Source organism: Rhinolophus sinicus, chromosome 14 (assembly GCF_057876585.1).
Source record: "Rhinolophus sinicus isolate RSI-liver-muscle chromosome 14, RSI-T2T, whole genome shotgun sequence".
NCBI classification, from domain to species: Eukaryota; Metazoa; Chordata; class Mammalia; order Chiroptera; family Rhinolophidae; genus Rhinolophus; species Rhinolophus sinicus.
Genome location: NC_142514.1, coordinates 22,793,364 through 22,817,573, shown reverse-complemented (window position 1 = coordinate 22,817,573; position 24,210 = coordinate 22,793,364). Strand labels below are relative to the sequence as shown.

The window sequence follows — 24,210 nt, the reverse complement described above, 5'->3', positions numbered from 1 at the left end:
AATGAGGAATCGCCAGTTGGCACCAGGAAGAATGCAGTTGTAAACAATGGGTTTCCCCATGTGAGATAGGCCAGTGTGGGCATACACAAGGCTCTTAAATCAGGCTGGAAGCGCCAGGTTTTAGCTTCTTTCCCAACAGAAGGGCTGTGGAGGGTTCTCCCTCATGTCTTCCACAGACAACTTACTGAGAAGGCAGCATTCTGTGCTTCCCCAGAAGGTAGGGTTTCCAGAGTATCGGAGTTTGCTCTGGGCTCCGGTTACCAGTACAGAGATCCAGGGTAAAGAATGGGTGCTAATGAGCCTCTTTTCAACTTTTTGGTGTCTGTCTGTGGAACCCACATGCTTTCGTTAGGGGGGTGCAGGGCACAGCGGGTGAGGGAAAGAGATCACATGGCCTGCTGCTATCTGAGCCACGTGCCTGGCTTCAATAGTCCCCTTCTGGGTTGGTTTTATTCTGTAATGTGTCCCCTGAGAAAACAGACTAAGCAGCCTGGGTTACCCTGTAATTTCTCCAAACTATTTGCATGAAATACTGCAGGCAAAAAGCCCAGCCCCTGATTGGCTGTTGCTAGGTAACAACATAATCATCAGGAAATTAGACTGTCCTTTTTTTTTCCCCAACCCGGAGTATGTGTGTGATTGCAGCGTTGTGCAGGAAGAGAGAGGGAGTGGAACAAAGAGAGATAAATGGGATGGTCTTGAAGGCGGGGACACCACAGCCACAAACCTGCACCCCACGGTAGGACAATCTGCTTTGGGTTGGGCTCTTTCCTTAGTCAAGCCAATATCGGTACATTTTCCTTTTTTATAAGAATGACAGAGCTGGCAGTTCCTGCAGATAGCAGGAACAGACGCTGTAGAAGCACCTTTGACATTGGAAGTGATTTTTAGAAGCAGGAGGTAGTGCTTAATGTCTAAGAATGGCTCCCCGTGAGGGTGAATAAATGAATGTGTCTGGAGAACATGTCCAGGCAGAGAAGAATCCATCAGCCTGGCTGTAGAGTGCCTGAGAGGAACAGAACGTGAGAATGTGCATGTGAGTGAGGGGTGTGACGGACAGGAAACAAGCGTGCTTTACAGTGTGGAAAGAAACCCCATACACTGAAGTGTAGATTGTGTCTGTGAAAACTCTGCCCATGTTTAGACATGTGGACCTGCTGTTCTTCAACCAGGCAATCCTCAGCCTATGCTTCTGCCTGGGTAGACTTGGCAGGTTGACGAAGAGTAATCTGAAGAGAGCAAGGGTGTGTGTGTGTGTGTGTGTGTGTGTGTGTGTGTGTGTGTACGCTCATGCGCGTGCATGCACACTAAAGCACCTAGTTTATTTTCGAGAGCGTACGTAGTGCACAACAGCAGGTAGAGCTCTGACAATTGTACAGCTACACCTGGACACTTCCACTGGGTAATGAGTATTCACGGAGACCATGAGCACTTTCCTTTCCCATCCTGCTAGCCCCAGGTGGCTTTCCCACCGCTGACCTCCCTGATGGAGTCCTCCTTTAGAGTTTCCTAGCAGTGACTCTGCCCTTACACTAGACCCTCAGTTGCCATACTGCATACTTCATTGACTTGCTACAACCCCAGGCAAGCTAATTGCCGTTTGCCATTCATTGTCTGCCAGATTAATGACTCCTCCCGCGTCTGCTTGCCTGTAGCGTCCTCTGAGATGCCTCTGTGTACGCTGTCCCTTCTACACCCTCCTCCGCTCAGCCTCTCTGAGCTCTACATCTGAATTTTTAGAAGTCATTCAATTTAAATGCTAAAATAGAAACACTGTCTCTTTTCTTTTTCCTTGATCAAAGGAGGTGGTCTCCAGCATAATGCAGAGGGGACCATTTTGTAGCAGTGGCAAAAATACACACCAAGGGCAAGGCATGTTAACAATTGAGAATGACTCCAAGTGAGGATGAATACACGAATGTGTCTGGAGGTGTCAGGAGCAAGACAGAATGTGTGCCAATAACCAAGACTCAGAAGGGAATATCCTCCCAACCCAACAGCCCCCCACAATGACTTGCTGCCTCCAGTGGGTGAGCCTAACAAGACTCAGAGCTCCTACCCTGGGAAAAAAGTCATCACCAACTTACAGTGGCTCGAAGCCCCTATCTGAGTACGTGCACTAAATGGAATGGACCTGGTACTCTGCAAAGCATCCACGCCTTGTGTACAGATACAACAGATATTCTCCAAGACAGTGGTTCTCAGAGTGTGGCCCCTATACCAGCAGCATCAGAAATCTGGGGGTGGGGCCCAGCAATCCATTTTGCCAAATGGAGGCAGGTGCTTTTCATGTATGCTAACATGTCTGAGAACCACTGTGCACCTGAAATATTGTAATTTTAGTAAGTCTCCAGGTGATAGTGACCACTCTCTGAAAACCTCTTCTCTAAGATTAGAAAATGGAAGACAGTGTTTAATTGTCCCCTTCTACCTAGAATACCCCTTGCCCATTTCTGAAGTCCCAATCAATCCCATCTTTAAAGACCCACCCCAAATGAAACTTGTAGCTGATTCAACCGAAGGTTATCACTTTATACCTTATTACATTTTCAGGGGTCAGTGAACCAGGGACCATGGGCCGAATCCAGCCCACATCCTATTTATTAGAGTCCTGGAACTAAGAATGGGTTTTACATTTTTAAATGGTTGGGGCGGGGGAGGATCAAATAAGAATATGCAACAGAGACCACAAAGCCTGAACGATCTACTCTCTGTCCCTTTACAGAAAAAGTTTGTTGACTCCTGTTATATTTATTTATGTACTTTTTTCCCCTCCTCTTAAACTTTTAACTCCGTAAGAACAGAGTTAATATCTGAATCATTTTTGTGCTCCATTCAGTACGAAGCACATAATAATTGTTCAATAAATATGTAAAGGGTGGGTGGATGGATGGATGGATGGACGGATGGATGGTGGCTGGGTGAACTAGTTGGGTGGTTAACCAGTGTTCTGGGACTCGAAGGGATCAACTTTTCTACTTAGCCACTTTGTAGCTGCCCCATTCAGGGACTAAGAACAATCATTGCTTCCACTTTGAGTAAATGATGAGAATCAGGAAATTCATACTAATGGAATTTACTCTTTTTGTCGGTAACTAGAATGTTGAAGATGTTAGGAGCTGTGCTAGAGCTTGAAAAACAAGATTGGCATTTAGAATGTTGAAACATACTAGTTTAAAAATAAGCAAAAAGCTTAAAATTTCAGTTGGAGTTTTGGCATCCAGTAAAAGATTTTCATGGAACAATATACTACCGGTGTTAAGGAGACCCGGGAGGTAACACTGCATGAGTCACAGCTGCCACATGGCTGGCTCAGCCTCTGCTCAAACACTCCCACTGACTGGGAATTCGCTTCCCAAGGCAGCCCACTCCACTTGTTAACAACTCCAATTGTTAGTAAGTACTATTTTCTGTTGATTTGAAATCTATCTTCTTCCAATTTCCACGCTGTCATCCTACTTCTGCCTATTCTAGCTGTCAAAATTAGCGACCTAAGTTTCATAAATATAAGGAAAGAAGTAAGGTAAAGTTATACTTGACTGGAAAAGGTGGAAGGTTAAAGGGGATCTGCTCCATTTAGATAGTTTTCCCCTGCAAACAGTAATAGAATGGGTTAGAAATATAAGAAGCTAAAAGCCAACAGGTATGCTAAGAGAGGAAAAGCAAATGTACAGATATGAAATGGAATAGAACATAACATTGCAAATACCATCAGAAGCAGAAGGCTGGTAGTCCCAGCAGATCACAGGCTGACCACAGGCCTACAGTATGTTTCTGGTGGAGAGGAATGTTAATAGCAATTAGAGGCCATTATTTGGGACAAATGAAGGAAAGAAGGCCCCAGAGCTGGGCCTAGGGGACTCTGGAATTGCTCCATGATTCCAAAGCTCTGAAACAGCTACCATGACAAGTTGCTAGGGCAGAAGCAAAGCAAGAGAAAGCGTCTTAGGAATGGCTGAGTCCTCTAAAGGGTGGGTTGGGCCAAAGCAGTGAGGACCCAAAGAGGGAACTGCCCCAAAGAAGGTGGGAGGAGGAGGTGGGGAAAGAAAGCTAAAATCTCAAGCTGTACGTCTGTTCACAATGTAATGTAGTTTTCATATTAATCCAAGCACTTTGAGAACTGACATACAGCTCCAAGAAGAATGATCGGTTACTTTCTGGGTTTCTAAAGCACTTTTACTGCACACAGCTTGGAGGTGAATGGAGAATTTAACCTAGTAGTAGCAGTCGCTGAGTAGCTTCTAGTCTCTTGCTTCCCCCCCTTCCCAACACACAAGCGTACGTGAGCACACCTGCATGAACCAACCCCTCACACCTACACACACACACCACGGTTAGGGCTACTCTGGTTATCACGTCTTCCAATTATACCTGCAGGTGGGTTTCTTTTTTTCTTTTCTTTTTTTTTTCACCCTTAGGAAGAAAATGCTAAGATTTGAGAATGGGGCTTTTTGGACTGAAAAGCTTATAATCACACCTGGCCTAAGAGTATGTTCAATAATCGAAAAGGATTAAAAGCCCAGAATTTTGAGTCTTCCCTTCCCCACATTCAAGTCATTCCCGTATTACTCCTGGGGCATAAGTTCTAGATTCAGACTGTTCTGGTTTATGCCACTTAATAGCTTTATGATCTTGGGCAAGTTATAGGGCTCCCAGCCTGTTTCATCAGTAGTTCCTACTCCAGAATACTGCTGTGAGGACTAAGCAGGAAAGGGAGGCTGGGAATTAGTAAATGCCTCTTCTGTGCCACACACTGTGCTAGGGATTCTGCTTGCGTTTTTTTTCTTATTTACTTTTTCCAATAACTCTTTAAAAATCTGTATGATTAACACTGTTTACAGATGAGGAAACTGAGGCCCGTAGAGGTTAAGTAACCTGCCTAAGACCTCCCAAACTTCTCTGAATACAAAGCTCCTCCTCTCCTAAGTTCCGCTGCCTCCCTGAGCCTGTGCCCAGCACACAGTAGGTGGTCAGAAAAGGGAGGTGTCCTTCATCTCTTCTCACCAAGGGACTCTGGGGCAGTTGCTTTTGTTTTGTATTACTTTTTAGTTAAATAGTTTTAAATGATTTTATAAACCCTGCTAACAGGGCTGGCCTGATGTATAAATAAGATATCTGAAAATACTAATAAACAGGAAAGGCCTACAAATATTACACGTGCCCCAACGATTACGCCAAGTGTGATTTCTGGGCTACAAGGCAGGCCCCGGGAGAGTTATAGTTGACAGGTGTGCATGGACTGACCCCCTGCTAGAGATCTCTTGTGACATAGTCTATCAGACAGAAGGCACTAGGGGCCAAGTTACCTTCGCAAGAACTGACAGGCCGAGAGAGACCTAGACTGGGGAGAGAACTAGTAATTCTGCATCTTGTGCCTGGACTTGCAACCGTTGTTTCAGATCCTATACCGGCCATAGCTCCTTGGCCTCGGATAAGTTATTGGACCTCTTTGAACCTCAGTGATCTTCTAGGAAAAAAATGAGGAAATAACCCCAGTATCATAAGGCTGTTGTAAGGAACAGATGAGATTGTGTCTATGAAGCCCTTGCCCCTGAGCAAGTAACCCACTAAGTGGCAAGAATTATCGTTTGCCAGCAACAGGCCCCCTAATGGATAAGAGATCACTTGCATACTGAATAGAAGTTTCATGAAGGGAGGCTTATAGCCCAGGCAATCTGTCTCTTTATAACCTACCTAAGTCTGTAAAGCCCCATTCCCTTACCTCCTCATAGGGGATGGAAAGGGAAACTCTGAGGAAAGCTACCATCTGAAAATAAGCTCAGGTAGGAGCAGGAAAACAGGGCACCCAGTATAGCCCCTGCTTCTTCAAGGCACTCTCGGCGAGTGGTCATTAAAGTAAACAAACTGCTTAACCCCAAGTGCTGCAGAGTTAAGGTGGGTCTGAGGTGTATCCCAGTTCAGAGGGGTAGAACAAGGAGAAGTGAAAAGAAGGCTGGTGAAGAATTTATAGATACACTTCCATGCCACTGAACAATGATTTTGAAAGCCTGGCTGTCTCCTATGATCCCTGTCCTGGCTCAGCTGTGCTTGTCAGGAAGTAGCAGTGGCAGAAAGACTAGCCCACCGTGGTTTAACTCAGTATCAGGCCAGTTCAAGGCTGACATGGAGTGGTAGCAAATGATAAGCTCTGAAAATGGTAGTGGTGTGTGTGACGCTCGCGTGCAGGCAAGATTTGTGGAGAGACTTAGTATGGAGAGAATTTTTTGGGGGGATGTATAATTAACATACAACATTATGTTAGTTTCAGGTATATAACATAATGATTGGTTATTTTCTATTGCAAAATGATCACCACAATAAGTCTAGTTAACATCCATCACCATACATAGTTACAGAATTTTTTTCTTATGGTGAAGAAATTTTTAGATCTACTCTCTTGGCAACTTTCAATATATGATACAATATTGTTAACTATAGTCACCACTTTGAACATTACATTCCCAGGACTTATTTATCTTATAACTGGAAGTTTGTGCCGTCCATGAGATTTTTATAGCGCTCTTTTTTATAGCCGTGGCTACTGAGATTTCTATGTACAATTCCCAGGAATGCATAGCTCTCCTAAAAGCAAACAAGGAAGAATTGACTGAAACCATAACATGAAGAATTCACTCTGTCAGCAGATACAAAAAAAAAAAAAAAAGGTTTTTCTAACTTTGAGGTTATTGATGGGAATAAAGGTATATTTTTCTCTGGAAACTAATTCTTCTTCTACCCTACCCCAACCTACTCTCTTTCCAGTCTGTGCCACAAACTGAGTGGCTTAAAACAACAGAAAACAGTTCCGAAGACTGGAAGTCCAAAATCAAGGTGTGAGCAGAGCCCAGGCTCCCTCAGAAATCCTTCCTTGTCTCTTCCCAGCGTCTGGTGGCCCCAGGTGTTCCTTGGCTTGTGAAAACATCATTCCAATCCCTTCCCCCATCATCCTGTGTATGTCTGTCTCGTCACATGACATTCTTTTATAAGAACACCAGTCATATTGGATTAGGGCCCACCCTACTCCAGTATGACCTCATCTTAACTAATTACATCTGCAGTGACCCTATTGCCAAATGAGGTCACATTCTGACATATTGGGGGTTAGGACTTTGACATATCTTTTTGAGGGGACATAGTTCAGCCCATAATAGGCAGTATTCAAAGTGGAAGAAAAAAGGACATGGATATAATGTGTGCTGTCTAGCTGGGAAATTAAAGCAATGGATGTCTTAAAGTTTGGCCCTGACTTAACGTATTGATTGGATCCAAGTTTGTGTATGTATTTGTCTTCTGGGAAACCAGTAGAATAGCATTCCTCTCTAAGCCCTGAAGTAGAAGTTCTTGCTAAAGAATCTTTAATAATGTCAATAATAACGATGATGACAATAATAAAAATAGCAGCTAACATTTATTGTTTACCAAGTGCTTTGCATGTATTAACCCATCTAACACAACAACACTACACGATGGTATTATCGTCCTGGTTTTACAGATGAGGAGACTGGAGCCTAGAGATTGTGTAACTTGCTTGGAGTCACACACCTGGAAAGCTGAAGTTGGGGCCCAGTCAGTCGGTCTCAACAGCGCACATTCGTAATCACTGTATAGAGACTGACTCTCTTTAAAGGTTATAGTCCGAAAGGGCCTTCTGGAAGAGCTGCCCTTTAAGACAAAGAAAAAAGCCAAATTTTAGACAGGTGAAAATGGACCATAGTTCTTTATAAAGAGATTATTAAGTGTAACTGTGACCGGTGACCAGTGATGAAAAAGAACATATGGGATCCTCACCACTTACTGTGGTAAAAGGAATCATTTTCCACACCCCAAATCAGACTCACACCCTTGCCATTTATCACATGCTTGCTATTTGCTAAGTGTCATCTCCGTGCTTTACCCACATCTTATTTAACCCACTGAACCACCCCATGAGGGAAATGTGATCTCATTTTACTGCTGAAGAAATTGAGGCCCAAAAGATGACATAATTTGCTCAAGAATACAGGGCTACTGTGTGGTTAGAATTTGAACCCAGGTCTTTCTGACACGAAAGCCTATGCTGTTAGCCAGTAGGCTCCAGGTACACTGTCGGCCACGTGGCTGAGAGATAAAAATGGGTTTGCCACACGACAGGGGTCCCGTAAACTCCAGCCTCCAGGCCAAATCCAGCCCGCGCCCTTTTTTGTAAGTAATGTTTTATTGGAACACAGCCACACTCCACTTATGACTTGTCTGTGGCTGCGTTTGCACGGCAGAGTTGAGTAGTCATGACAGAGACTGTATGCCTGCAAAGCCTTTACAGAAAAAGTGCCAGTGCTTCCACAGAAGGTACAGGCTGCGTAGTCGCCCTGTCTTAGAGCAATGAGACTAAAGCTGCCTGAGCCTCAGCCCCGAAACACGGGGCTTTAACTGTACGTTCCTTCCAAAAGCGATCGAATCCTCCTTTTTCCTCTTCATACTCTTCAGCCAACCAGCACCAGCTTGTTAGAGAAACACTCGACATAGTCTGCTTTCTATAAATTACGAAAAAAACAATGACTTTTCAGAAAAAGTTTAGCCATTTAAATGTATGAGGTCCTGTTTCACAATGAAATCATTCTATCTTGATGATAGGACAGCATGATCAACCTTAACTTCTCCTTCATTTCTATCTCTGTAAGCCCTTACGTCTTTACTTCGGTTTCTAGAGACACTAAAGGAGGCAACATGCAGAGGGTTGGAGAGAGAGGGGACTTTTTGAGGAGGTTTGAGCTGAGTCCATTTGAGCTGCCTGCAATGTATCAGTGGCCTCAGACAGCTGCCAGAGGCATAATTAGATTGGTGCATATCAAGATACGTATGTCCGTGCAGCAACTGGAGGTGTAAGGAGGTCTCCCCTCTGGCCCCAAAGTCTAGCGAGCCTGAACACTGCTCTGCTATTGTTGACTTATACCTCAGACAGGGAAGCAACCAAAGAGGCGAGGCAGAGCCATAGCAAAGGAAACCCATCACCCTGCATTTTCAGTCTCCATACACGAGCCACTATAGGAATGATGATAATACCAATAGCCTTTGCAGGGCAGACTAGACCTCTGATTTCCTGTCAGTCTCTGATTGCTTTCGGAGAAACCCCACCCCACTCAACTCCAGGGCTTTAAGCTCCATTTGGAGAGCTCTGTTTTCAGTATCTTTCCCCTCGACTTCCCTGGAACGTCTGTCACAGCTGTAATCCGCAGCAAATGGATTTCCCTGACCCTGGGACAAAGGCCTACTGTTCCCTAGACTTGGTGGCTCCTGGGAGGGCAGACCCATCAGCATTTCTCCAGCTGCTGGTCTCAGGCCCTGTGGGCAGCAGAGACCTGTAATAAGATCACCATCCAAGCCGGTTACAGTCAGCGAGTCATTCAAAGTGGTCCCTTGAGGTTGGGAGGGGAAAATTGACTAAAGTAAGAATCACAGCCTTCAGAGCTTGAGCTCACACAAAACCACACAGGAAGTTGGAACCGAGAGAAAAACAGACTTCCAGTCTGGATGTTAGCCATCAATCATATTTGGCTGTGGTTCATAGTGGGAGTCCACAGGGATGGGTGGCCTTGGGGAAGAAATAAGGAACTAGTTAGAAAGAGAAGAAGAGAACAATCAGAGTGGGAATTAAAAGGAAATTGAGTAGGGGTGTGTGAAATGCTGAAAGCCTAGATACCAGGAAAGTTTAAGGGTTCAGATTTTATAAGGTGGGGCTCCAGGATTAGGGCATAGTGGGGTCCACAGATACCTCAGTAGCCCCACTGAGACTTCAGAACCTTCTCCGCTCCCCACAGACCAGAGCTCTGAGGCTGAAGGAAGGTGGGAGTGGGAAGGCCCTAACAGCGTGGGTTCAAAGAGGAGAACTATAGTAGAAAACGTTTGAAGACTATATGGGCCCATGCTTCCTACTTAATTCTGTTTCTTTCTAACTCGGGTTCCCTTCCACTGGGAAACCAATGAGAAAGTGATGTATGGCAGGACCCTAGCCTCAGATTTCTCCACAGGGCAAACTCTAAGCCTCTGGTAGAATAAATCCCCACCGTGAGACCGGGAGGTTTTCTGAGAGTGCCGTCATGGTCACACTGCTGCAGGAGAGTCAGAGGGGCCCTAGCTCCTTGAATGAGCCACATCCCCAAAAACCGGGGCCTCAGTGTTTACACAGGAAAAACAAGGGAGATTATGTAATGTTTGATTTCTTAAACCAATTGGTGGGTACACGTGCACATTATCCTTTATGCATACACCATATAGAGAGAGGTTATTTGGTAAGTATAAAATATTTAATAGACATGAATTAATAATTGGGGGATTCAATTCAGTGATCTTAGTTCCTTTCTACCTCTGAAAATCTAGTATGAGCTGATATGGACTTTGCCCAGTGTCATTAAAATAATAGCTCAAGGTGAGATTATAGGTGAAGCCACAGAGAATGTAGTTTGGGAAGAACTCTGGGTTTGGAATCCTAATTCTGTGATGACCTTAGATAAGTTACGATGATAAGTTCTTCATTGACAAAATTGGAACAATCATACCTACCCCATGAGGGAGGTCGTGAGTCTATATAAAGCATCTACTATAGTGCTTGACACATAGTAAGTGCTAATAAATAAACACTATTATTAATAGAGACATCATGGATGGAAGGTACTGAAATTAAATCACCAGCAGTATACATTTTAAAGCTGTTGGGGAGAATTCTGCAAATGAGCTAGAAATTAAATGAGACGTAGGATGGAATGTGGTGTATTTCAAGCAATTCTGTTCAACAAACATTTATGGAATGAGACACCAGGCATATGTGGGGAAATGCGATGTGATCCCTGTTATCCATGAGTTCGGAGTCCAGTAGGGAAGACAGACACATAAGGAAATCATTGTCTTGTAAAACTACACTACAAGTGCTAGGAGAGCGATAAGCACGAAGTGTTGTGGAGTAGCCATCCAGCTGGATGACTTAAAGGAAGCAATTAGAACCTAGTTTGAAGGAAGCAAGAGACGTGTTAGAGGAGGTTGCATTCAGTGAATGTTTCACAAAAGAGACTCAGTTTGTTCTGAAGATCTAGGGAGCTGGTTAAATGAAAAGTGGAAGGCAGGCATTTCAAGGGAAGGGAACAGCATGAGTAAAACCACAGAGGTAGGAAATAGAACAATATCTAAAACTTCAGGTTGTTTGTAATAATGAGGAGCCTCATGAGAGCGTTGTGTGCAAATGTGGTAGAAAATGAGGCTGGGGAGGCAGGCAGGGTCAGTTCATGAGGTGGGGGGGTCATATGCCACACTGAGAAGCTTAGTGGGGGAATTGTGGGGGCCCAAGAACAGAGGTAATTCAACAAATGGTGCAGAAGACAACAAGAATATCCCATGGAAAAGAATAAAATTGGGGAAACAGTTTGGTGGTTCTTCAAAAAGCTGAACATAGAATTACCATATGATCCAGCAATTCCACTCCTAGGTACATACCCAAAAGAATTGAAAGTGGAGATTCAAACACATACTTGTACACCCCTGTTCATAGCAGCATTATTCACAATGAGCAAAATGTGGGAACAACACAAGTGCACATTAATAGATGAATGGATAAGCAAAATGTGGTATATACATACAACGGAACATTATTCAGCCATTAAAAGAAATGAAATTCTGTTATATGCTACAACATGGGTGAACCTTGAAAACCTGTCCAATGAAATAAGCCAGACACAAAAGACAAATATTATATGATTCCACTTATATGAGATAGAATAGACAAATTCATAGAGACAGAAAGTAGATTAGAAGTTACCAGGTGCTGGACATGTGGGGAGAGGAGAATGGGGAGTTATTGCTGAACTGGGTGGTGAAAAGTTCTGTAAATAGAGTGGTAACGATTTCACATCATTGTGAATATATGTTTGATATATGCATTGTTTTCTTTTTACCACAATAAAAAAATTAAAAAGAAATAATGAAGTTGTAGCCCTACCTCACACTACATGCAATGATTAAACCAAAATGGATCAAAGACCTAAATATAAGAACGAAAACTATAAAACTCTTTGAAGAACATGCAGGTGTCAATCTTCATAACATTGGATTGGGCAGTAGTTTCTTAGATACGGCAGCAACCAAAGAAAAAATAGATAAATTGGCCTTCAAAATTAAAGAACAGGGTAATCAGAAATACGTGGTATTTGGGAGAAATAAAGCAGATCCACCAGACGAGAGCGTCATAGAATATAAGGTTAGAAAAGTGAATGAGGCTAAAGATTAATCCTCCCGTGCATTCATCACCACCACCCCTAATCGGTATTATTATTACCCAATTTGGTAGATTAGGAAACTAAGACTCAGAGAGGTCAACTGCCTCTGAGAGGTCAACAGTCCATATAGTCTTATACCTGACACAGGGTTAGAGAAGTGTGACTTGCCAAGGTTTCCCAGCTAGTAAGTAACAGGGCCAGGACACAAACCCAAGTCTTTCTGACTCCAAAACCTGCGATTTTAACCAAATGGCTTACCCGGCTCAGCATTAGATCAGAGAGCACTCAGTATATACTTCATAAAGCAAACAGAGGCTCCAAACATACTCGAAACTCTTCCAGTTTTGAAAACAAAACAAAATGAAATAAACACTTCAGTTTATTTTATTGCCTCCTTATTTGCCTTGTTCTCTCTTTCTCTTCTCTCTAGATTTTTAATCCCCATTTCTTTCACTAACCGGGTGTATAAATATGCATGATTAGTTTTCTGATGTTCATGGTCTCCATCCCAAAGATGAAGAGGTGGATGGAGTGAGAGATGATTCTAAGACCACTGCCAGGAAGAGCATTATAGGATTTTTACCTCCTCCAGCAGAACGCACAGCTCATAGACTTTAGGATCAGGCCGACCAGATTTCATATCTTGCCCACTGATCATGCCGGCCCTGTCCTCTGATGACAGGTGGGACCTCCGTTCAGAAGTGGCCCCCCCAGAAGCTGATGGAAAATTCCTGCATACGTCTGCCTTCTCTAGTATTTGTTTAACGTTTCTTTTCTGCCTCCCTCCTCCCAGCATCCACCTATTCTTCTGCCATCTGAGTGCCCTGACTGTGCCGTCGTATAGGCCATGGAGAATGAGCTTCCAGTCCCCCATACATCCAGCAGTGCCAGTGTCACCAGCAGTGCCAACGGGGTCAGTAGCAGCAGTAGTGGAAGTGGCCGCCCCACCGGCCCCCAGATTTCCGTGTACAGTGGCATTCCCGACCGGCAGACCGTGCAGGTGAGATTCCAGCTGTTGTAGGGACTGTATTCCTGGATCATCTCTACGGGGCTAGCCGGGGGGATGTATCGACGTGGTGTGATGGAATAATCGGGGTACTGACTCTACAACGGGCATAAACGAGAGTGTTAGTGGAGACTCTATCTGTGCATAGTTACAGGAGAAGTGATGCTAGATGGGTCCAATCAAGGAAGTTTGGGGAGAGTGCGAATACTTAGCAGATCAGAAAAATTCCTTTCTAACCTGGTGACTCAGATTCCAGAGTGCTGTTTTGGGAAGATAGGTGTGTGGAAGTGTAAGGAGAAGACAAGTAAAAATAACAAATGGAAAAAAAGACTGGGAGCTACTGAGCTCCCAGTATCTAGCCCCACTATCTAAATGACCATTGTCTTGTAACAAAGTTTCTTAAAGACACAACCAAAATGGAACCCCAAAACAACGCTTTGTCTTGGCAGCTTTTTACCTTCTTCCCTAAAGCAGCAGTTTGCAAAGTTTCACCCCTGAGGCCTTCCAGGTGATTACACACCGATCCAAAGTGCAGTCGTGACCATGTATTGCCATCTGCGTTGTTTTCTGCACCAAAGCGAATTCTTCAGTGACATCCTCCAGTGAGGAGGAGTTACAGTGTCTCTACAGGAGTCTAAGAAAAATAGAGAGGCCGAGGCAAAGGGAATAAGAAGAAAGGATTCTGGGGAGAACAGGAATAAAAAGAACTGAGTTCACGTAAATCAGGCCCTTCAGAGGGGAGAGTACACTGTGGGAAGCATGTGACAGCATTGGGATGGGGGTGCAGGTATCCGGGGAGACCCCAGGGCCCATGCAGAATCTGTTATCAGCCTGTTTTCACAGAACCCCAAATCTGAGCCCAGTGGTTGTTTTGTCCTAGAGTATCAGCCCTAGAAACCACACTAACCCAGAGAAATCCAGACTGCAGGCTCCCGTGCTGGGGGTAGGACCCAGGTCTGGGAGCAGCCCTGTGGCCGGGGATTCAGCAGAGATAAGGGCAGGAAGTAGGTCAAAGCCTGGCCAGGGCTCATGCATGGCATCACAGTGGGAAGAGATGGCAAGAGGGCAACCAAGTGAGTGGAGGGAAGAGAAATGTCTCTGCGGCTTCTGAGAAGACAGGATCTCAGGGCTAAGGAAAAGGCCTTCACTTTTCCTTGTTCCTGAGGGTTGGGAGAGGCTTTCAGGGGTTGGGAGTGAAGAGTGGGAGTAGATCAAAGAGCCTTTCCTTGTTTTCTGGAGACTGTGGCTCAGCCAGTCCCATCAGGAAAGGGAATGGCAGTAAGGCCAAAGCGGTGGGCGATGGGGGCTCAAAAGAGGGAGCAGTGGGGGAGGCGGGGGAGAACAAAAGAGAAGTGCATCCTCCCTGTGGCAAGGGGACCTTCTGCGAAGGGACTGGTGGGACTTTCTAGGCAGCTAGGGGCACACCCTAGGATGCAGCCCAAGTCCGCTCTGAGGCCCCTGCCAGCAGGTGTTGCCCTTGGGTAAGCTGTAGTTTGGCTGGTGTGTAGCTAAAGCTGGAATGGGCGCCGCGCTAAGTTGTCTTTCTTCCCACCCCTCCTCTCTCTGCTTTGTTGAACTTTGGTTCCCTCTGTCATCATCTTCCCCGTGTTGAATCACCCTAATCTCAGGCTGAAGAACGCTGGGGAAGGGGAGAGTCACTGGCATGGGACACAGGTCACTGGAGGCATCAAGGACTTCTGTCTCCCTGAGCCTCCCCACTGCCCTGAGAGTGGGTCAGAGCAGGGGTGGGCTGCCTTGACTTTCCCCCCGGGGTGGGGGGGCGGCTGATAACAGGGAAAGAACAGAGGAGCGTGTGTGCTGAACAGATGCAAGGTAGCCCAGGCAGAAACGTACACAGCTTTGCAAACAGTTGTCTTCCCACTTCCCCGAGAGTGGCGATTGGTTGCGGTGGTGACCACTGCCCTGGTGTCCTTCTCTGAGCAGGTGGGGAGAATGGGCATGACCAGGTGTTGTTACAGGAGGGGTGAGTCTGCAGCAGGCAGGTTGTAGGGCCCGTCCACAGCCCGGGCTCTCCCTGCTCTCTGCCCTGCTCAGGTGATTCAGCAGGCCCTGCATCGCCCGCCCAGCACCGCAGCTCAGTACCTGCAGCAGATGTACGCGGCACAGCAGCAGCATCTCATGCTGCAGACGGCTGCCCTCCAGCAGCAGCACCTCAGCAGCGCCCAGCTCCAGAGCCTGGCGGCTGTGCAGCAGGTAAGGGTCCGAGGATGCCACCGATGCCACCCAGCATCCTAGCATTGCAGAAGTGAGAGGAGACGCAATGGGCACTGCACAAGTGCGCCCATGCATTCTCTCACTGGATCCTCACGGAACCCCGTGCAGTAGGTACGATGGTCATCGGCACCCTTGACAGATGAGGAAAGAGGCTCTGGGAGGTGAAGCACCTTGCCCAAGGTCACACAGCTCATGAGTGGAGCAGCTCTCAGCCCGCCAAACCCAAAGGAGCAGTGGGAGAGGCCTTCCTCACCACGTCACCACACCACAGGGACGGGACTGACGGTCAGGAGGTGTCCACAAGAGAAGGCCATTGCCTGTTCAGCTTGCCTGTCTGCTTTCAGTGGCTGAGGGAAAACTCATCATTCATTCATTCACTCATCCGTTAGATGGAATATTTTATGCACCTACTGTATGCCACGGTTCATGTCAGGCACTGAACATACTGTAGACCCTGTATTCTTGGAGCTTATAGTGGGGAGACAGCCAGTAAACAGAAACCCACATAGACAAAGAAACAAAATACCTAAATATTTCCATTGTGATAAGCTCTGTGAAAGAGAAGAGCGGACTGCTGTGACTAAAGAACGAGGATGACCTTAGATTGGGTGGCCACGGAAGGCCTCTCGGCTGGACTGGCATTGGTGCTAATGCTTGAAGGATGAGAAGAAGCTGGCCAAGGGGAGGGGGCAGGCCGGACAGCCCCGGCAGTATGTGTGAAACGCTCCACTTGGGAGCCAGTGAGCCAGCTATGATGGAGTGGAGCGGAGCAGAGGGCTGAAGAGAGCTGGAAACCTTGCTAATAACCATCGCTGACTATTCGAGTGCTTATACGTAAATGCTTTGCCTTGTGTAATCCTTTCAGCAGTCCTACAAGGTAGGACTGTTATTATCTCTGCTCTGTAAAAGAGGAAACTGAGGCACTGTGGAAACTGAGGTCACACAGATCAGGCGGAATGGGGGTTTGACTCCTTACCACTGCCCTGTAGTACTTTCTTGGGGCGTGATGGGGGAGACCTGGGACTCTGGTGATGAGACTTGTTCTTTTCTAGGCCAGCCTGGTTGCTAACAGACAAGGGAGCACTTCAGGCAGCAGTGTGTCTGCACAGGCCCCAACCCAGCCATCCTCGGTGAGTAGGATGGGGAGCAGTAGGCAGAACCCACAACTCTTGGACCAGCTCCTTCCTCCTTGCCCAAAATGCTCGAAGGCTCCCAGACCCAGTTATGGTGACTCCTTAGCCATGTAGAATCATGGCTGGAATCTATTACTCTTGCCAGAAAAAAGTGCATGCCTCTTCCTAACTCTTTAATGAGTCCCTGTCATCTTTCCAATGTCAAAGCTCTCCGTTCGTAGCTCAGTTCTCTCCCCCATTGGATGCTCCAGAGATGGGCCAGTGCTGGGGGAAGATCCAGGGCCCAAGGACCAGTGGTCCTAAAGAAGGCTGAATCCACCAAGGGACAGAAGAGGGGGAGAGAAAGAAATGGATGCAAGGCACAGAGTTAACCAACAGAACCTCTGGTTTCCTATTAGTTGTGTCTCTCTCATCAGATAAATCTGGCAGCCTCCCCAGCAGCGGCCCAGCTCATCAACCGGGCTCAGAGTGTCAACTCAGCAACAGCCTCAGGCATCGCCCAGCAGGCTGTGCTCTTAGGCAACACATCTTCTCCGGCCTTGACTGCAAGCCAAGCACAGATGTATCTGAGGGCACAGATGGTGAGTACCCAGGCTGGGCCAAGGGCAGAGAAGGCGGGAGCTGGGAAATTAGAGAAGTGTGGGGATTAGTGAAGGGTGGGGCAGAGATAAGGGTGGAATAAAGGGGAGGGGGCTGGAAGGCTGAGTGAGAGCTTGGTGCAGGCTGAGTGACTCAAGGACAGGTGGGGTTCCCAACTGAAATAAACTTACCCATGATGCCGCCTTTCCTTCCCCTCCTAGAGTGAAACAAAACGGTCCTCTTATCAGAAACCACTCCCTAAAATTAGCGTAGAAAATGCAGGAGTCCATGCCCAAATGGTCTGCACACTTAGCCACGTGAGATAAACAAGTACACAAACATCTGTGTACTCTACAGAAATGGCGTCTTACCTCACTGTGATAGTCCTTGCTAATGTTCAAGGGCCAAAGGTCCATTTCAGCTCAGAGGGTGAAGGTGGCAGCCAGCTTCAGGACACATGCTGCCAACACTGCCCTCCGACCCAGTCTAATCAGGGTCACCCTATCAACTGTTAATCAGGTGGGCTCGTGTGGGCCGAATGTACTCAGGACGGCACCAGCCCTGAACCTACACCTAGACTCTCCCCTTTATACCTGTCCCTAAGCGGTACACAGGTCCTTAGGAACCTAACAGTTTCCTAAGAGTTAGAAGCATTTCCTGGGAAAATAGCAGCATGGGCCCCAGGAGGCAGTGACATCTGGCTCTCTATGCTGGGCTCGGGTCACTGTGAGTCCAGTGTCTTCTCTCCCATCCTGGAGATTTCTCCCTTGGAGCTCTTTGACACACTCTCCTGACGACAGAGAGTCCTACCTACCCTTCCCTTTGCTCCTGTGGCCAGATTTGACACCTGGAGCTTTTCTGGTCTTGCTCCGGCACTTCCGTTCCTGAATCTGAGTTCATTGTTTGACGTGCAGCTCCATTCCCAGGGACTAGCCTCTAGACATACAGTATAGACTAGACTTCTAGGCCTCATTGTGACACCACCCAAACCCTCCTTTGTCTTCAGTTTGCTCATTCTTTTGTCCTACTCAACTGCCCCAACTGGAGTCCTGAAGCCTGTCTGCCTCCCTCTCCAAAGCAGGACATACACGCACTGAGGAGCTAGCTAGCGTAGGTGCATCACTCAGACACCAGCATGTCCACAGTGACACCAAGCTGGACCTGCAGGGGTGGAAGTGTCATGCAGAGACCATTGTGTAGACTTCACCCTGTGGAAGGAGATGCAGACACGAGTACAGCTCTAGGTGTCTGCTTCCTCTACCATTGTTGTTTCTACACACACACACACACACACACACACACACACACACACACAAATCTAAATTTGACTAAAAAATGACCAAATGATCTTTCTGGAGTTGAGTCCTGTTCTGACCCCGACCTGGACACAGGAATGGCTTAGACCTTCACAATGGTCGTAGGGCACCTATCTCAGTCCAGGGTCCTTGCTCCCCAGGATGCTGTGGAGAGAGTGATTATAGGGGTCCTGTGAATGTAGGTGCCCTCTAGGATGAGCTCCTCACAGACGCTTCTGCAGTAAACCTGCCTTGGGTGCAGCCCCACAGTGGCTCCCCCCCAGCACCCCTTCACGGCTCAGCCTGGGTCAGGACGCCACAAGCCTCTTGAGATTTTCAGGTGATCCCCTTGGATTCCTTCCCTTTCTTGCCTCCCTATTTCCCCATATCTGCTCCCTGGCTAAACTGTTCTGTCCTGTAGCTGAGCCCACATGGGGCAGGTAAAAGGCGCCTCGTTTCCTGTGATTCCAGGCCCAGCCAGGTAACCTGGTGCAGGTAGCTAGGAGCCTAGGCGGCACTGTTCCTTTGTCCCCTCAGCTCATCTTCACGCCCACGGCCACCGTCGCTACTGTGCAGCCTGAGCTCGGCACTGGCTCCCCCGCCCGGCCCCCCACCCCCGCCCAGGTGAGGATTCCATGCTTGTGGGAGGGCAGGGGGGTGGGCACCCCCCTAAAGGGGTACTGATACTGGGTATGGGCCCAAGCCCTGGTGGAGCTTTAAATCCTTGGAAAGGCTGGGATCTTCTAGGAAAACAGGTAGGAGACGACCGCCCGGTGCTCCCAGACTTGCTTTTTCATTCCCCGTTGGGAAGACCTCAGCCACTCTTCACTCTGTTCCCTCAACACAGGTCAGGAGTCAGAGAGTGGCATGCTGAGGTAAGCATGACTGCCAGGAATGAGTGGGTAGGCACTGCTACCTTATAGCCTCCCTAGGGTAACTTCTGCTGCTGTTGCCTTTTAAGTGGAAAATCCCACTCTGGTTGCACACGCTAGCACCTCTGGGAATCAGGGGAAATGCCATGGAAGTGGGAGCAAAGATGAGTCCTGGGTCTCTACCGTTTGCTGTGAGCGCACAGATACTGCAGTGTCTATAAAGAGTCTGAGGACAGCCTGGGAGAGGAACACGTTCTCATTCCCATCTACCCATCCCCAGCTACAGAACAGGGACCACATGGAGAGCGTTTGGTAGTAAGATTCCAAGATTTGTCAGATGCGAGCCTGGCACAGCCTCTGCGTGTCCAGCAGAGGGCACCAGGGACCAGGTTGAACAAGCGGCCCAAACCCTTGTAAACTTTATTCTGAGAACTAGCTAATCCTTTGCTTGGTGGCCTTGCAAGTCAATTAACGTTCACATTTGCCCTGACCTTTTCCAGTATGGGAAGCCCCATGTCCCGTTGTATCTGGGAATTCTTATTCTTTCTAAGGGGTACGCATCCCATCCTGATAGTTTGGGGGGTGAGGGGAGGTAACAGAAGGCAGAGAGAGCCAGCCTTCCTGCTCAAACTGCCCCAGCCTGGGCCGTCTTCCCGTCTTAGATTTCCGTTTCTTCTGCTGATGGATCCAATCCCTAGCACTCTTTCTTGTCCCCTTTAGAAACTCTACCTGCTGTTGGTTTCTCTTTCAGCCCCTCACTCATTCTCTCTCTCTTTCTCTTTGATTTTACAACCACTATCCTGTTCAGCCATTCCTGGATCCATCCCTAACTCCGTCCCTATCTTAGTTGTGTGTTGGCATTGTTCCTAGCCACATTCTCTGGGCTCTTATAGATCCCTCTTTTCCAGGTACAGAACTTGACCCTCCGAACACAGCAGACACCAGCTGCAGCAGCCTCGGGCTCTACCCCCACTCAGCCTGTCCAGCCCAGCTTGGCCCTGAAACCCACGCCAGGTGGTAGCCAGCCTCTGCCTACCCCATCACAAGGCAGAAACACTGCTCAGGGTTCCCCCGCAGGTGCCAAGCCTGGCATAACTGACAGTGTGATGGAGCCACTCAAGAAAGGAGATGGCAACAGCAGTGTGCCAGGGAGCTTGGAGGGCCGGGCTGGGCTCAGCCGGATGGTGCCTGCTGTGGCTACCCACCCCCTCATTGCACCAGGTAAGGGCTCTAGGAAGAAGGATCCTATCCCAGAAAACTCAGGACTGTGGGGCAGGAAAGACTTCCAAACTTGTTTTTCCCATGGACATGCTAAGATTCTAGCTGTATGTGTGTGTCTCTCCCCTCTTCCAACCTTGAGGTGTTCATCAGCGCCTGATTCTGTTTCACGGTTCTAGTCTAGCTTTAAAGAAAGAAGCCACATCAGTTGGAATAAACGAGTCCTTCTTCACAGTGGGCAAAATGGTGAATCTCAGAGTACACAGTCATAGCTCTTCACTTTGAATGAGTGGACGTTGGCAGTGGGGCTACTTTGAAATTCTCCAAGAGTCAGCGAAAGGGATAAGGGCTAGCCAGAGGCACGTAAGAACCACACAGGGAGATGAGGAAGTGGGAAGTTTATTTTCTCATCGTTCAACACACATTTGTTGACTAATACTTGCCAGTTTTGGGTATGCCAAGATAAATAAGACTGGGGCCTGCCCTCCAAGGAGGGCACAGTCTGGAGAGACTGATGAGTACAAATGCGGGTATAGTGTGACACGTGCTATAATATATGTGAGCTCTGAGTGCCATAGGAACACAAGGCACTAGCTGGCTGTGGGGAGAGGAGCCAGGAAAGGCTGCTATGAGGGTAACACTTGAGAGTAAATCTAGCAGATAAAAAAAAAAAATCCAGCTGGTTACTTATGAGGCAAGTTCTCTGAAGGTGATGAAACAGTATTCCCTGGGGCCAGACTCCTTTCCCTGCCTGCTAAAACTCTCCCAGAACTGCCTCTTGTAGGCCATCTTTAATGAGAAAATCTGCCAAGAGCCCTAAAGCCTGACTTCTCAGTCTAAAGAACAAGACCAGGCTGTGATAGCCCGGACATAAATATAGTGGTGGACCACACGGCTTTGCACTAAAGAGAGAAGAATCACCCTGGTCACATCCCTAAGACAACCACTGATCCTCTACCTTCATCCGCACCATCCACTCTATTTTTTTTTTCCTGAAAACCTACTAGATGCTTATTTCTAGATTAACCAAAAAGGTGAAAATATGATTCCTTACCTAGAGTGCACAGTCAAAAGGAGGGAGCCAGATATATAAGCAAATCCATTCGGTTTCATAAATTCTATTATAGGAGGAAGTATGAAGTAAGTGTGAGCACAGATGGTCATCTCCGCGCCAGGCAGATGGGTTAAAGGTGCTGCCCCTCCGAGGGATGGCATGTGAGTCTTCAGGTGTGAATAGTTTACTCAACAGACAAATGGGCGAAGGTATTCAAGACAGACAGATAGAAGAAAGCGCAAGTCGAGTGTTATGAGAGTGAACTGGGAGGAATCTGAATTAAAGTCCTTCATTCGCCTTTTTGAGGTTTCAAGGACAAAGGGTGCGTCCCTGCCTCCCAGTGGTCACTACATTGCTGAGGACGGCATCTCCCTGCAGAGATCTCGCTGCTCTGTGGCTCCGGGTGTTTTTCCCTCTCTGGCATTGCTTTCTCCAGAGATTAGTCCAGCCTCTTCCTTTTGTGGAGAAAGAAACTGAGGCTCAGAAGGGTAAAGACTGGGGTTCTTACAGTGAGTTGTCAGCACCTTGGACTAGAGCAAAGACCCCAAATGAGCATTTCTTCTACCTTCTCATTCAACGTACAAACCCTACAGCAGAACTGAGAACCAGTTGCATGTCTGGCTGAGTCAGATCCTGGTTCTTTATCACCAAGCCATACTTGCCTCTCTCAGTTCTTACAGTAATTTGGGGCTTCCTAGGCCTTTCTTATTCCTGACCCAAACGAAGCTCAAAGAGCCTGACGGTTCTAAGATTGTTGTAGGGTTTACAGGGTCTAGTGGAGGGCTCTCCTCTCTTGAGCCTGGAAAACGTGAACACTGGTGAGTTACAGGTGAGGTCCAGGGCACCAGGTGTGGCCTGGAACTCATAGTATGTGGCTATACACAGTACAAAGACCAGCGGTTCCATAGAAATTTCTATGGAGCAGCTGTGAGTTGCAGACCACAAAGACCCTCTCCCCAGAGACACAAATCAGTAGGCTTTGCATTTTTTTCTTACTTCCCTCCATCCCCTTCTGTTCTTCCTTTCTTCTCCTACCCCTTCCTCTCAGTAAACCCTAGGGTTCCACTCCCCCCACCACCACCACCTCCCAAATGGAAGGCAGTGGGAGGTTCAGGATGCGGCAGGTTCTCTCAGGGCCTCTGAAACAAAAAAAGAAAGAAAGAAGACTGACATAACCCTTATGGCCTGATGGGGAGCAGCCCGGAGCAGCACCTGCCCTGAGCTCCCCAGTTCCCCAGCAGAGGTAACTCCTGGCTTCCTGCCCAACCAGCCAACCCGCTGTAAATGAACTGAGCGGTCAGAGCGTGTGCGCATGCGTAGGGGGGGGGCACCTTTTTTTGTTTGTTATTGGAGCATTTTTTGAGCTGGCTGGCCGGTTGCCCCCAGGGAAAGTAACCAGTGGAGACTTGCGGTGGGGAAGGGGGGGGGTTTGGGGGGGAGTACAGCAGAAGGGAATCTGTTCTCCTGAGAGCTGTGTCCACAGAGCTGGCAAATGCTCTAGTCCCAGCTGGGACTGCTCCCACTGACAGCTGTTTGGGGGCAAAGCCCCTCCCCCATGGCAAGCTCCCTGCTGTTCTTGCTCCTGTCACCTTGGCAACCGGCTTCTTTAGGCTCTGCAAATAGAAAAGGTCCCTTATGCCCTGAAAAAGGGTGGGTTGGTTGTTGGGGGAGGGGAGTAAGGGGCGGAGAGCAGAGCCTAAGAGGTTGGGCTTCTCAGTGACAAGGGGACTGAACAACGGAAGGCAGAAGAGAGAGAGGCAGGCAGCAAGGTCCCAGGGGCCTGGCCGCCTGGGAAGCTGAGTCCTGACGGAGCTGGCCACAGCTCCCGATAGGACACTCGGTGGTTGCAGTCCTCATTCTAGTGGATACATTCGAGGCCTGGGGTGCACACTCAGGCCCAAAGGTGAGGAGAAAGTTGCTGACCGGGAGGAAGATGCTGTGATAAAAGTGAACTTTCTGGTCATTGAAAATCTTGGGCCCTTTTCACACAATTGTGCCGCAGAGGCAGGTCTTTGTTCTGTCTCCTCATCTCTCCGCGGGTCTCATGGAGGAGAGAGAATTCTCAGTTGGGAAGGCCTGCCACACAGCAGCTTTGTTTGATCACAGAGGGGGGTTTGTGTCAGGGAGTGGCGATTTCTGTCTGTGATAGGCTGCACAATGGGAGGCATGCTTGCTGATTCCAGGAATCTTGGGCACTATATTCCCCTCCCAAAGCAGTTGCCAAACTGTGGGGGTAGACACACTTTTACTTAGAGAATCCAGTAAAAATCAAAACATGCACGTGGGCCTGTTATCTAACAATTTTGATGTTAGAATCATACAACCAGCCGTGAAAGTCATTTCAACCATCCACTGTAGGACCAAATTTAGATTACTAAGAATCTCCTCCTTATATTAGGGAAAAACCTCCACAGGGTATCTATCAGTGGAGCAGTTTGATATTTTGCTTAATACTATCACGTCACCATGGGCGTGCACGCATGCATGTGTGGGGAGGTGGGGGGGCAGAGAGAGAGAGAGAGAGAAAAGGAGAGAGAGAGTTGACTTGATACACAAAGGGCCTTGGAGCCACTGAGCAT

General features: G+C 47.6%; 1 protein-coding gene across 11 annotated transcripts in view; it reads left to right on the top strand.

Annotated features, from left to right (window-relative positions):
- Positions 1–24,210, top strand: part of PHC2 (polyhomeotic homolog 2) — a 98,480-nt gene that overhangs the window by 38,068 nt on the left and 36,202 nt on the right. For 4 of the 11 annotated variants that reach the window (XM_088790991.1, XM_088790993.1, XM_088790994.1 and 1 more), the window contains exons 2-7: positions 13,033–13,239; positions 15,301–15,459; positions 16,533–16,610; positions 17,030–17,194; positions 18,959–19,111; positions 20,268–20,580. In XM_088790991.1, coding sequence (XP_088647117.1) covers positions 13,087–13,239; positions 15,301–15,459; positions 16,533–16,610; positions 17,030–17,194; positions 18,959–19,111; positions 20,268–20,580 — 1,021 coding nt within the window. In that variant the 5' untranslated portion in view covers positions 13,033–13,086. Of the gene's footprint in view, positions 1–12,750; positions 12,922–13,032; positions 13,240–15,300; positions 15,460–16,532; positions 16,611–17,029; positions 17,195–18,958; positions 19,112–20,267; positions 20,581–24,210 lie in introns of those variants that run through there. The other 7 variants (XM_088790996.1, XM_088790997.1, XM_088790995.1 and 4 more) reach the window with 3 other exon arrangements.